The sequence below is a fragment of the Glandiceps talaboti genome, chromosome 12 (assembly GCF_964340395.1).
Source record: "Glandiceps talaboti chromosome 12, keGlaTala1.1, whole genome shotgun sequence".
NCBI lineage: Eukaryota > Metazoa > Hemichordata > Enteropneusta > Spengelidae > Glandiceps > Glandiceps talaboti.
Genome location: NC_135560.1, coordinates 20,006,719 through 20,020,812, shown reverse-complemented (window position 1 = coordinate 20,020,812; position 14,094 = coordinate 20,006,719). Strand labels below are relative to the sequence as shown.

The 14,094-nt window shown below is 34.2% G+C and overlaps 2 protein-coding genes across 2 annotated transcripts in view; one reads left to right on the top strand and one right to left on the bottom strand.

Moving 5' to 3' along the window:
* LOC144443077 (dual specificity mitogen-activated protein kinase kinase 5-like) overlaps positions 1 to 14,094 on the bottom strand; it is a 45,092-nt gene that overhangs the window by 27,308 nt on the left and 3,690 nt on the right. The window contains exons 4-10 of the mRNA XM_078132451.1: positions 13,834 to 13,944; positions 12,727 to 12,795; positions 12,222 to 12,310; positions 11,861 to 11,906; positions 11,309 to 11,373; positions 9,367 to 9,406; positions 8,947 to 9,015 (exon numbers count right to left, since the gene is read on the bottom strand). Of these exons, the coding sequence (XP_077988577.1) occupies positions 8,947 to 9,015; positions 9,367 to 9,406; positions 11,309 to 11,373; positions 11,861 to 11,906; positions 12,222 to 12,310; positions 12,727 to 12,795; positions 13,834 to 13,944 (489 nt within the window). The remainder of the gene's footprint in view (positions 1 to 8,946; positions 9,016 to 9,366; positions 9,407 to 11,308; positions 11,374 to 11,860; positions 11,907 to 12,221; positions 12,311 to 12,726; positions 12,796 to 13,833; positions 13,945 to 14,094) is intronic.
* Positions 1,372 to 3,783, top strand: LOC144443891 (uncharacterized). Its single transcript, XM_078133483.1, has 2 exons — positions 1,372 to 1,454; positions 2,554 to 3,783. Exon 2 carries the CDS (start codon positions 2,578 to 2,580, stop codon positions 3,502 to 3,504), a length of 927 nt encoding a protein of 308 aa, XP_077989609.1. The 5' UTR covers positions 1,372 to 1,454; positions 2,554 to 2,577; the 3' UTR covers positions 3,505 to 3,783.

The window sequence follows — 14,094 nt, the reverse complement described above, 5'->3', positions numbered from 1 at the left end:
CAACTGAATTCACTTTGATTTGGCACCTTGGTTTTAGAGAATGCAAGCGATCTGGGCATCACAGTTACAAATTGAATGCAGGAACCAGTAACTTTGTTGCAGAAAATTTAGCATTTCATCTTCTCGTACATTTTGATTTCACAATGTAAGTTTGATTGATTGACTATGTCTACTCTTTGGCACAGCAGTTTATAGTACAGCTCAGTACAACTCAAATTTTAGTAACAAATTTATAAACATTACAATATTCATTCTTCACATTCTTTGTTTCGATAGTATGATATTGATTCTAATTAGGAACTATGCAGAATATAAAGTAAACCACACACGATGTTGTCAAGTATCATATTTGGTACAAAACCATTAATTTATACTGCAATTGCTAATATTCAATAAAGTGTACAGGTCCTGTCATCAGTTCTGTGGGTCTGAATGTATAGTTTATAACATATATATAATCAATCATTAATTTCAAACTTAATAAATCTGATTTGGGTAATGTATAATTAAATTATTCCCCACTACTTCTCCTCATACAGCAGGCAAATACTCCTGACCTACAAGTCAACTGTAGTACTTGTCTCCAACTTGAGGTGACAAGGCCCCTTATGTCACTCCTAATTAAGCAGCGGAAGGAAGAAAAAAGATTAGCTGTTTTTCTAAAGATTCTGTTTTTACCAAAGACTGTAAGACACATCCCTTGATACATCTTGCTGTTCAGCCTTATCAGGCTTCTGTGAAGTGATAGCTTATACCATGCAGGCATATCTCCAGACTATTTTACCCATTGAAGCTTGTACAAATAAATATCAACAAACACATCAAACTTAAGGAGACAAGGCCCCTTATGTCACTTCTATATTATCAGCTGAAGGAGAAAAGATATCTATTAGCTGTCTCCCATGATAGCTTCTGTTTTTCCCACTGACACTTGTACAAATATCAACAAACAAATCCAAGTTAAGGAGACAAGGCCCTTTAAGTCACTGCTACTTTATCAGATGCAGGAGGAGAAAAAAACATCTATTAGCCGTCTTCTAAAGCTTCTATTTTACCAACTGACTCTTGTACAAATGTCAGCAAACATGTTTAACTTTGCTGTACGTCTATTTACAGTAGCTGTTCAAATATTTGTTTTCCGTTTGGTATGTTGAAACTGAGAGTGTCCTTGTAAGAAAAGTGAATGAAAATACATGATATCCTCATAGCAATGACAAGTGGGCTAAATACCAGTGAGTAAACTGAACCTTGCAAATCACACACCTGAGCCAACTATTTTGACCACTCAAGCAAGGCTTGCCTATAGTTACATGTGTTAGGTTTCACACAAACATAGATTATTTCAAAACAACCCTGCCAATTTAAGGTCATTCATGCATGCTGCAGTTTACTACTTCAATTTCTGGTTATGTTTCTGAGTTTTGTGGCAACATTCAGTAACAAATTTGGATCAGGTAAGGTAAAGCATTATACTAACAGATTGTTCATTGTTTCAGCTTATGTAACCACGGTGACACTTTTGGTCAAGTAAAACATAATGAAGCATGAGTAATATTCTAAATGAAACAAGTACCATTCTGTCTGTTTTGTCAACATGTTTTCAAAAACTGTTTGTTTTATACTTTTATAATACCGCAATCAACATTGCAGTAGTCTATTGCTATCCTTGATGGAATCTTAAGATCTTTATCAGATGATAAGATCTTAATGGGGTTAGGGGGTTAGAGAGATGATTCGATACCATGTTGGCATCAAGACTTACATTGCAGCATTTCTCAGCATTTATTAGATTAGGATGACATCACATATCTTGGATACATTCTGTTGTGTTTTTGGTTTTTATTTAGGACTTCCAGGATTTGTAATTTGAAAAATCAGGTTCTATCAAAAGTAATAATGTTGAACAACATTCTTTATTTTACAGGTTTATCATCTATATAGTGTGAATATCTTCACATCATGATGTGTGATATTAATATCTACATACATCTAGATGTCAAAATTTTGATATATTTGATATTTGTCATGCATATACAACAGTACTGCATACATGTGTTAAATTTTGTCTGACACTTCCATACATATACTGGTCATGGTTTTAGACATTCAAAATTTCAAACTTTCTTGTATGCAAAGTTTTGAAAAATTGTCTTTGTTTTCTATCAATTCCTCCCCTATGCAAATTGTCTGACAGTAAGTCACATGACATTGCCTACTATTACAATGAATGGAATCAGGTTGGTATATTTTAGTTCTTGGGAAGTAGGAATGGCCTTAATATGTATTGTTGAGTGATGGTTGGGGTGGGATGGGGGTGAGGGTGTTGTAGTCTGTAAGGTACGCCGTGACGGTGCGCCCTCAAACATCGGCCAACCTCAAACATCGGCCAACCTCAAACATCGGCCAACCCCAAACATCGGCCAACCCCTGTGAGAGGAGGCCGGTGAGGGCGAAATGTCACGACGTATCTTACAGTTTAAGGGTGTTGTAGCACTTCTTATTTTGTGTTGTAACAAATATTTTATACTAATTTTAGATTTTTGTCTTTGAAAGGGTTTTGGCCGTTGAAGTAACAAGATGTGGCATCCTACACTGCTAGCCATTATTTTGGTTATCACACTTGTTGTGGTAAATACCATCATCGTCAGTGAAGATGAAGTTGATAAATATACAAAGAAACAACGTAAACGAGACCAATGCAAACCATGCTGTGAGAAAGGAGATATGGGTCCGGTTGGACCACCTGGTCAGCAAGGAGTCCAGGGTGCATGGGGAATTCCTGGGGAAAATGGAACTCCTGGGACACATGGAACACCAGGAATTCCAGGAGCTGCTGGACCACCAGGATTAAATGGAGCAAAAGGAGAAATTGGTGCAGCTGGACTAAATGGAGAACCGGGTCAACCAGGTCAATCAGGTCCAAAAGGTCCACCTGGTCCACCTGGTCCACCAGGACTGTCAGGACCTCCTGGTAAAAATGGGGAACCAGGATTACAAGGTATGAGAGGTGCTCCAGGTCCTAGAGGATCAGTAGAAATGTCAAGTCTAATGTCTGCTAAGTCTATAAGTGCACCTAGTCCTGGTATTGTAATGAAAGAACCAGTAGCCTTCACAGCAGTACGTACCTCAGATCTTACAGGACATGCAGACAGAGGCAAAGATGTGACCTTTGACACCATCATCACTAATGTCGGCGGCCATTTTGACCAGACTACAGGACGTTTCACCTGTGCTATAAATGGAACTTACTTCTTCATATTTCATATTGCCCATGTCAGAGATACTCAGGTGATTCTTGTGAAGAACAGTGAACGACAAGTGTCAGTGCATGGAGATGCTGGTAACACGACAAGAGAGTCTTACAGTAACAGTGCCGTTCTACAGTTGGTGGTTGGTGATCAGGTCTGGTTAAAACTTGGCAGCAGGCATGCTCTTACAAGTAATACAGAAAAGCTGACATCGTTTTCTGGCTTTCTATTATTTGCTGAACAAACAACTTTGTGACAAAGAATGGAGGATAATGATGATGATGCACCCTAAAAACACCCCCATTTTCCTGTCAACAGATCCATCCATTTCAAGGACAATATTGGGGTTAATCTATGAAATGAGATAAAAAGGGTGAATTTGTCCCTTTCACCCCAATTTCCTTATTCATGGCCCATTCTCTAAATTGAAAGCAATGGGTTTCATATATTGGAGTGGGTTGAAGGGTGTATCTATTAAATATAGCTTCTGTAGATTTTATTTGTACTTAAAAAGCAACATTCTGCTAACCACTTGTATTGGTAATAAGAAAGTAAATATAATGGATGTGTCTATCATTAACTATTTTGTTAGTTTCATTATATTTGTAATCGTTAAAACCTAATTTTACTTTCTGGATGCTGTATTAAGTTCAGCAAGGTTTAGTAAAGATTCCCTGATTCACTTATCAGCAATACTTGTAAAAAACAAAGTAATGCAGCAATATGACCACTAGATGGCACTATGATTGCTACATGAAATACATTGCAGAACTGCAAACTGTTCTCAGTATAAAACATCTGTACTACATCACTGCCTGACTTAAATAAAACATTACAATACTTATTCAATATACCTTTCTCTTCGAGGCCATATTTAAAAATCATGTTTTTGTCTCTACTATTTATCCCAAACTACATGCACATAGGAGTGTTATATTTCCTTTGCACACCATACAAATATGACAAGTTATAAGGAAAATATATACAACTGTGCAGTGTTAAATTTTACTAAAATATCTTGGCCGTATGATTACTTGTAAATTTTCCATCCTTTGGAAAGTTTCCAATACTTTTCGGCATGGTAACATACCATTTAACTGCAAATTCAATCACAGAGGATTTCTTTTGAAAGTTTGTTTACTGCATACAATTACATGTAGATATTATTAACCATTGTGTTGCTTCCTTTAGCCAAGGAACATACTCATGAATTAAGGGACCTTGTCACTATGAATCGATAGTAATGTAGAGACAAAATAACACTTTGTTCATGTTCCAGACAGATGAAGAAAAATAGTGGGGAATAATGTGATTATATCTCCTTAAAGTGGCCATATGGATGAGAATTTGGTATTTATTTTGGATTTTTATTTGATAAAACAGCTTCACTATGTTTTTCTACTTGAAAAAATAATGCGAAAGAACATATACCAAGTCCATGTTCATAACTCAATACATTGCAAAAAGATGCAAAAAGTGTAAAAAGTTTGTTATTGTACGTACAATAACAAACATTTTACACATTGTTTAATGTTTTGCCGTTTATTGAGATGTGAACATGGACTTGGTATATATTATTTCACATTATTTTTTCAAGTAGAAAAACATAGTGAAGCTGTTTTATCAAATAAAAATCCAAAATAAATACCAAATTCTCATCCATATGGCCACTTTAAGCCTAATTTACAAAAAAATGGGAAAAATAATAGAGTTTTGGAACATTTGGATGCACGTTACAAACACTGCAGAATCAGTGTCATAGATCAGGATATTGTGACATAAAAAAGAGTATTAAATTCCATATTTTTTGTTCAATCACATACAACTTGGCTTGTGCATGGTACAGAATGTCACTATTCAAATCTTTTAAGCCTCTAACCCTGTTCAATTTGATTGGTTAATCTTTTACACAGTTAAAACCAGATGTTAGATGAGGTATATCAAGACACTCCATGTAGTATTAATAGTTTTATAAACAAATATCTTAAAATGTTTCAATGTTAATGAGTGTTTCATAAAAGTAGTGATTTTTGTTAGGTGTGAGTAAAAATGTGAATTGTCAGCATCCAGTCTGTATTGTGTCCCAGGAGAATAAGAAGCAATAAAAGACCAAATCTTGAAATATTTATGCATTAAAATGAATCTATGATAGATATGTTTGGCAAACTGAGAGGAATGTAAAATTAACATATTTTTAGAAGAAGCTATACACGAAACAACAGTGACTAAAATGAAGAAGAAGACAGAACTAGATTTACACTGCCATTGTTAAAAACTGACAGTATTTTGGATGTATTTAGTTTCACTTGCATTATGTCATCCTTAGTTACGTGGTTCTATTATAAACTTTACAATTAAAGTGTAAAAAATGTTGACGTTCAAACCTACAGTTTTTTTGAGAAATCACTAGGGTACTTGTGAATGACTATTAGAACACTGTTGAAAAAATGATGTGACAAATAGATATTGTCTGTGTAAAGCACTGTATATCAAATCAAAATTTTCACAAGAAGTTGGAATTCAAAATGTTAGTGTTAGTAGATAATCCAATGTTAGTAGATATGTCTCTTCTCTCTTAACTTTGCCTAGCTAACACTATTAAGAGCACACTTGCACCAGTGAACCCATGAAGATAGACTAACACTCCATTAATTAAAAAACTTGTCCACTAGAGGGCACACTTTACCAGACCTGCAAAGAAGTCTATTACACCTGCCAATAGTACATGTAATAGGACGCATAATACTTTATCTTCAGTTGTGTACCTGTGTTCTTTTGTAAAGTGTTCAGAAAAGTTTATAGTGTTACTATCTCTGTTCAGAAAAGTTTATAGTGTTACTATCTCTGTTCAGAAAAGTTTATAGTGTTACTATCTCTGTTCAGAAAAGTTTATAATGTTACTATCTCTGTTTAGAAAAGTTTATAATGTTACTATCTCTGTCCAGAAAAGTTTATAGTGTTACTATCTCTGTTCGGAAAAGTTTATAGTGTTACTATCTCTGTTCAGAAAAGTTTATAGTGTTACTATCTCTGTTCAGAAAAATTAGTGTTACTATCTCTGTTCAGAAAAGTTTATAGTGTTACTATCTCTGTTCAGAAAAGTTTATAGTGTTACTATCTCTGTTCAGAAAAATTAGTGTTACTATCTGTTCAGAAAAGTTTATAGTGTTACTATCTCTGTTCAGAAAAATTAGTGTTACTATCTCTGTTTAGAAAAGTTTATAATGTTACTATCTCTGTTCAGAAAAATTAGTGTTACTATCTCTGTTTAGAAAAGTTTATAATGTTACTATCTCTGTTTAGAAAAGTTTATAATGTTACTATCTCTGTTTAGAAAAGTTTATAATGTTACTATCTCTGTTCAGAAAAGTTTATAGTGTTACTATCTCTGTTCGGAAAAGTTTATCGTGTTACTATCTCTGTTTAGAAAAGTTTATAATGTTACTATCTCTGTTCGGAAAAGTTTATCGTGTTACTATCTCTGTTTAGAAAAGTTATAATGTTACTATCTCTGTTCGGAAAAGTTTATCGTGTTACTATCTCTGTTCAGAAAAGTTTATAGTGTTACTATCTCTGTTTAGAAAAGTTTATAATGTTACTATCTCTGTTCAGAAAAGTTTATAATGTTACTATCTCTGTTTAGAAAAGTTATAATGTTACTATCTCTGTTCAGAAAAGTTTATAATGTTACTATCTCTGTTTAGAAAAGTTTATAATGTTACTATCTCTGTTCAGAAAAGTTTATAATGTTACTATCTCTGTTTAGAAAAGTTATAATGTTACTATCTCTGTTTAGAAAAGTTTATAATGTTACTATCTCTGTTTAGAAAAGTTTATAATGTTACTATCTCTGTTTAGAAAAGTTTATAATGTTACTATCTCTGTTTAGAAAAGTTTATAGTGTTACTATCTGTTTAGAAAAGTTTATAATGTTACTATCTCTGTTTAGAAAAGTTTATAGTGTTACTATCTGTTTAGAAAAGTTTATAATGTTACTATCTCTGTTCAGAAAAGTTTATAGTGTTACTATCTGTTTAGAAAAGTTTATAATGTTACTATCTCTGTTTAGAAAAGTTTATAATGTTACTATCTCTGTTTAGAAAAGTTTATAGTGTTACTATCTGTTTAGAAAAGTTTATAATGTTACTATCTCTGTTTAGAAAAGTTTATAGTGTTACTATCTGTTTAGAAAAGTTTATAATGTTACTATCTCTGTTCAGAAAAGTTTATAATGTTACTATCTCTACTCATACCATGGCTGTATCACTAAATACATCCATGTACTGGTAATATACCCTCAACTGTCTTTGGTTATGACAGCACAAAAGGTGTTGGCCCAAAGTGGATGATTTGAAGCTGGAATATAACAATCAGATAAGATTGACTACATTTGTCTGTATTTGCTAAGATTTTGGCATCTGGTAACAATACTTGTATCTATTATAACTTATCAGATTTCCAGTGTTCTTTACTTGAAGAGAAAAACCTGACACACTCTCATTTATAGTTACCTTAGCATTAGAAATAATGTAAACACTTATCACATTATTGTGTTTTAACTATTGAAAGATGTGTATTTGTCTTGCTGTGTATACTTACAAGTTTTTTTTTTTTTATCATTCTAATAAGCCCTCTATGTGTGCATTGTTACAAATCTCATCAAATAACTGTAAAGATTTCAACATTAAATTTTACTTAGTAGATTGACTGACTGGGAAGAAATGGTCAACTCAGACACTTTGGTAGTGTCTGTTCAACTTTGGAATTTGAAAACATGTTTCAAAAGTGAAAAGATTGGTTGACAGAACAAATACATTTTTTTTTAGATTCTAGTACTTAGTACAAGTCAGTATACCACAATTTGTACATTGTGTTCTATACTATAAAAATGTGTTTTGATGTGAGTGATATTTTACTACTTTCCACTACTCTATGGATAGGAACATTAATTTTGAAACATTTTTCAAACTTTGACTTTGTTTTGATTTGATTTGATATTTGATTTGATATGTGATTTGACATTTGATTTGAGTTTATTTGACCCAATTTGATTTGATATGATTTGATATGATCTGATGAGGAGATTGTCTTGTTAACCTTTCTTCATTTACTGACTATAGTTAGCAACACAATAAGCCATATTTCATTCATCACAAAGACAAAAGTTTGTCCAAGTTAGCCACATATTTGGTATTAAATAGCTGTTAATACACGAAGTCAGATAAATTGTATAGACTGTATGGTCACTGATTTTGCCGATGTCCGTCTTTTCTAGTGTATATTTTAGTCAATTTGTGGTATGTCATCAATTTTAGTGTACATTGTGGTCAATTTGTGGTATATCATCAATTTTAGTGTATACTGTGGTCAATTTGTGGTATGTCATCAATTTTAGTGTACACTGTGGTCAATCTGTGGCATGTCATCAATTTTAGAGTACACTGTGGTCAATTTGTGGTTTGTCATCAATTTTTGTGTTCACATTCTAATCATATTTAAATTTTTATTCAAGATATGTGTATTCATATATTTAATCATGTTTACATCAATTTCATCTTAACTTGAAGTGTGTGTGTGCACATGTGTGTGTGCATGTGTGTGTGTGTATGTGTGTGTGTGTGTGTGTGTGTGTGTGTGTGTGTGTGTGTGTGTGTGTGTGTGTGTAAAGTAACTAGATAGGGAGAGAATGATGTCTTACCTTATGTAGAATCTGTAATTCTGATAAGATTTGTTTTTGTACTTCTGGTGTGATGTCAAGGGATATAACCTGCAATATAGGACACATGGAGGTCAGTTGTAATGTTGTGTAATGTTGTGTCATGTCATGTCATGTAATGTCATGTAATGTTTCATGGAAATAAATCTAGTTATTACAATTAACAACTGTTTATAGTGATTCTTCTTAACTTTTCTGAGACCATTCTCCTCATGCTGATTGATTGATTGATTGATTGATTGATAGATAGTGATTGATTGATTAATTGATTGATAGAGTGATTGATTGATTGACAGAGTGATTGATTGATTGTTAGAGTGATTGATTGACTCTACGGGTTAAAATGTACAAATTGTCAGAAAATTTCAGTTTATACAAAATAAGTAGTAATTATAGAATTACCTTCACAGCCATAATTTTATTAGTTGAAGTATGAAGAGCCCTGAAAGAAAAGAAGATGAGCATAAAATATAAATCATGTTTTGCAATTTCATATCAGTGAATTTCTTTTGATAACTGACTAGTATCTTAAAATAACCAAAACACAAAACACAACCTTCCAATCAGACCATCATCGTACACCACTTGCCTCTTTACAGCAATGCTTAACATATTTCAGTACTGACGTTGTTGCATCAGCAGAAAAATGTGTTCTGGCTTGCGAGAATGAATCAGACTGGTCCTATAGGGTTATATAGTTGTACAGTATACGCAATTCTATGGGTTAGACTGGTCCGATAGGGTTATATAGTTGTACAGTATACACAATTCTGTGGGTTAGACTGGTGCTTATATAGGGTTATATAGTTGTACAGTATACACAATTCTGTGGGTTAGACTGGTGCTTATATAGGGTTATATAGTTGTACAGTATACACAATTCTGTGGGTTAGACTGGTGCTTATATAGGGTTATATAGTTGTACAGTATACACAATTCTGTGGGTCAGACTGGTCCTATATAGGGTTATATAGTTGTACAGTATACGCAATTCTATGGGTTAGACTGGTCCTATAGGGTTATATAGTTGTACAGTATACACAATTCGGTGGGTTAGACTGGTGCTTATATAGGGTTATATAGTTGTACAGTATACACAATTCTGTGGGTTAGACTGGTGCTTATATAGGATTATATAGTTGTACAGTATACACAATTCTGTGGGTTAGACTGGTGCTTATATAGGGTTATATAGTTGTACAGTATACACAATTCTATGGGTTAGACTGGTCCTATATAGGGTTATATAGTTGTACAGTATACACAATTCTATGGGTTAGACTGGTCCGATAGGGTTATATAGTTGTACAGTATACACAATTCTGTGGGTTAGACTGGTGCTTATATAGGATTATATAGTTGTACAGTATACACAATTCTGTGGGTTAGACTGGTGCTTATATAGGGTTATATAGTTGTACAGTATACACAATTCTGTGGGTTAGACTGGTGCTTATATAGGATTATATAGTTGTACAGTATACACAATTCTGTGGGTTAGACTGGTGCTTATATAGGGTTATATAGTTGTACAGTATACACAATTCTATGGGTTAGACTGGTCCTATAGGGTTATATAGTTGTACAGTATACACAATTCTGTGGGTTAGTCTTTCCTGACAACTAGTACTATGACAGAACCCCATGACATGTGAGTGCAAGTGTGGCATACTCAGGGTAATTGCATGACTGTCATTCTCGCAAACCAGAGTTAATATTTCTACTACATGTACTACACTTCGAAAAAAAGAGTAGGGACCGGCTCGTTAAGAATGGTACTGTAAAACGGTTGTGGTTTGTGACGATGCATGACTGTTTGCAGTGTTCTATGTGGCCATACTTTCACAAGCATAGAGAGTGAAAGTGCAGCAGAAAACACTGCAAGCATGAGTGCAAATACCCACGAGTACCCACACTGGCACTCACGTGGCATGGGGTTCTGTTATTATTACATATATTTATCCGAAACAGTTAATTTCCGTGAAAATGATACTGTGTGATCACACACTGTCATACACAATAATGTTTTCAGTATTGCACGGCAGTGCGTATACCACTAGTATGTGTATGCACCAATGCAAGTAATCACAGGTACATATGTAATAGTTAAAATTATGAACTAATTTATAAGTGACTTTATTTATAGCTTCTGATCCAACCCCCATACAATACTTACAGTCGGTAGAGAAATTTGATTGCACATTCCTAAATGCAAATAACTCAAAATACTTATAATATCTCAATACTATAATTTAATGTAAAGTAAGAAAACATATTTTTGACTATTATCTTAAAAAGAAATATTGTATAGATGTAACTCTAGAGAGCAGTATACTGTCCTTACTTGTACACTTGTCCACTGTGACCACGGCCAAGAACTTCTAAATATTGTATATCATTCTCAGAAATCTGTAAAATGAAATAAACAAATAAGCAAATTTAGTTTTCTGTTCAATATACATATTCTATATGAATTCCAGAAAGTATGATAAAAGTGTAAAGCATGTATAATACAAATTACTTAAAAGTCAAGCTTGACGTGCTTCAAACATTTGTTTTCGTTTCCTGAAAGTCCTTTACTTTTTGTTTGTACTGTGATAACTTTTGATCATATTTATGATACTACCAGCAATGGAATATACTATGTCTTACTGACCTGTGTCAACAGTTTCCAAGTTTTCAAGGAAATATATGACCAATCTTAAATTATAAATTTTTTGTTGACAGAATCCTCAAACACTACAAAGCAGTTGCTGGCATCATGGAGAAAGCTATTTAATCAATTCACTGGCTATATCATAGTATACGCATTTCAGAAATATATTCTTAGATGACTATTTTGTTGTGGTGGTGTTGTTCAACAATCTATTACTACTAGTTACAGTACTTAACTTACCTGACCACTGGCTAAAATGTCTCTAATATCTGCCTCTTGTCTGTGTCTGTTGGTTAGAAGAAGGGAAAAAAATGTAACCTTATCTTTAATTTTTCTCATTTTAGCTAAAGGTAGAGCTATAGGCCTGGCATGCATACATTAAATAAAAACAAAGTAATATATATAAATCTTAATGAGGGCGCCTGTCACCAAGGGCTTGACTTGCCCTACAGCAACAACTGCACATATTATGACTATATATACCAATCTAATCAACTTACTAAGTACATGATGAGTCATTCTTGTTTCATGGAGTATTATTTTTAAGAATTCAACTTAACAAAGATAAATATAAAAACAAATAGGTCTAACGTTAACTTACGGTATTGGCATGGGCACTTGTGTGGGAACTGGCATAGGTACTTGTGTTGGAACTGTTGGCATTGAAGTATCACGAGTTCTTGTCTTCACCTAAAATACATTTTTTATCCATTTAGTGATTATGACATAAATGTTGCTTACTGTGTGATTAATTGTCTCTGGGTATTAATTTTTTTTACAGATTATTATTATCCCTCATATATACAACAGAAAAAAAACACTCAGAATTATTTACAAGTATCTGCAACATTACAAATTTGAAGAATTGAAAGAAAATATTGATGACTCATGATAAAAATTTTAAATATCAAATATTGAAAATGATAATGATCTCAAAATGATCCAAAGACTAGAAGGATTACTGTCTATTGTAATATCAATGCTACAGGCGCCATTCCTTCTTGATTTGAAGTTTACAAAATTCACTGAAAACACTGAAGAGGAAATGACATCTGCCTGATGTTTATCAATATGCATCTTCAAGGGGCAGTCCCCAATCACCTCACCTTTAGTCCATGTATGTTTCGTTTTCCCACTGGCTTGGCAACTTTGGGGTACACATTCAAGGGACTTACCTTTAGTCCATGTATGTTTCGTTTTCCCACTGGATTGGCAACTTTGGGGTACACATTCAAGGGACTTACCTTTAGTCCATGTATGTTTCGTTTTCCCACTGGCTTGTCAACTTTGGGGTACACATTCAAGGGACTTACCTTTAGTCCATGTATGTTTCGTTTTCCCACTGGCTTGTCAACTTTGGGGGTACACATTCAAGGGACTTACCTTTAGTCCATGTATGTTTCTTTTTCCCACTGGCTTGGCAACTTTGGGGTACACATTCAAGGGACTTACCTTTAGTCCATGTATGTTTCGTTTTCCCACTGGCTTGGCAACTTTGGGGTACACATTCAAGGGACTTACCTTTAGTCCATGTATGTTTCTTTTTCCCACTGGCTTGGCAACTTTGGGGTACACATTCAAGGGACTTATCTTTAGTCCATGTATGTTTCATTTTCCCACTGGCTTGTCAACTTTGGGGGTACACATTCAAGGGACTTACCTTTAGTCCATGTATGTTTCGTTTTCCCACTGGCTTGGCAACTTTGGGGTACACATTCAAGGGACTTACCTTTAGTCCATGTATGTTTCTTTTTCCCACTGGCTTGGCAACTTTGGGGTACACATTCAAGGGACTTATCTTTAGTCCATGTATGTTTCATTTTCCCACTGGCTTGTCAACTTTGGGGGTACACATTCAAGGGACTTACCTTTAGTCCATGTATGTTTCTTTTTCCCACTGGCTTGGCAACTTTGGGGTACACATTCAAGGGACTTACCTTTAGTCCATGTATGTTTCGTTTTCCCACTGGCTTGTCAACTTTGGGGTACACATTCAAGCGACTTACCTTTAGTCCATGTATGTTTCGTTTTCCCACTGGTTTGTCAACTTTGGGGTACACATTCAGTGGACTTACCTTTAGTCCATGTATGTTTCGTTTTCCCACTGGCTTGGCAACTTTGGGGTACACATTCAAGGGACTTACCTTTAGTCCATGTATGTTTCGTTTTCCCACTGGCTTGTCAACTTTGGGGTACACATTCAAGGGACTTACCTTTAGTCCATGTATGTTTCGTTTTCCCACTGGTTTGGCAACTTTGGGGTACACATTCAAGGGACTTACTTCAACTCCACTGCTCACACACTCAGTGATAAGATCAAAATACTGTAAGTCAACAGAATGGTAATGTACATCAGTAAAACATAAAAAAAAAAACTGACATTGATGACATTGCAGTACAATTAATGATATTGACTGTATGTTATTAGTATGAGCAGATCAATCTGCCCGGGTTTTTTCCCCAAAACTATAAAC

Excerpts from the sequence above, each read along its gene's own strand:
- LOC144443891 (XM_078133483.1), top strand. The coding sequence starts at position 2,578 with ATGTGGCATCCTACACTGCTAGCCATTATTTTGGTTATCACACTTGTT.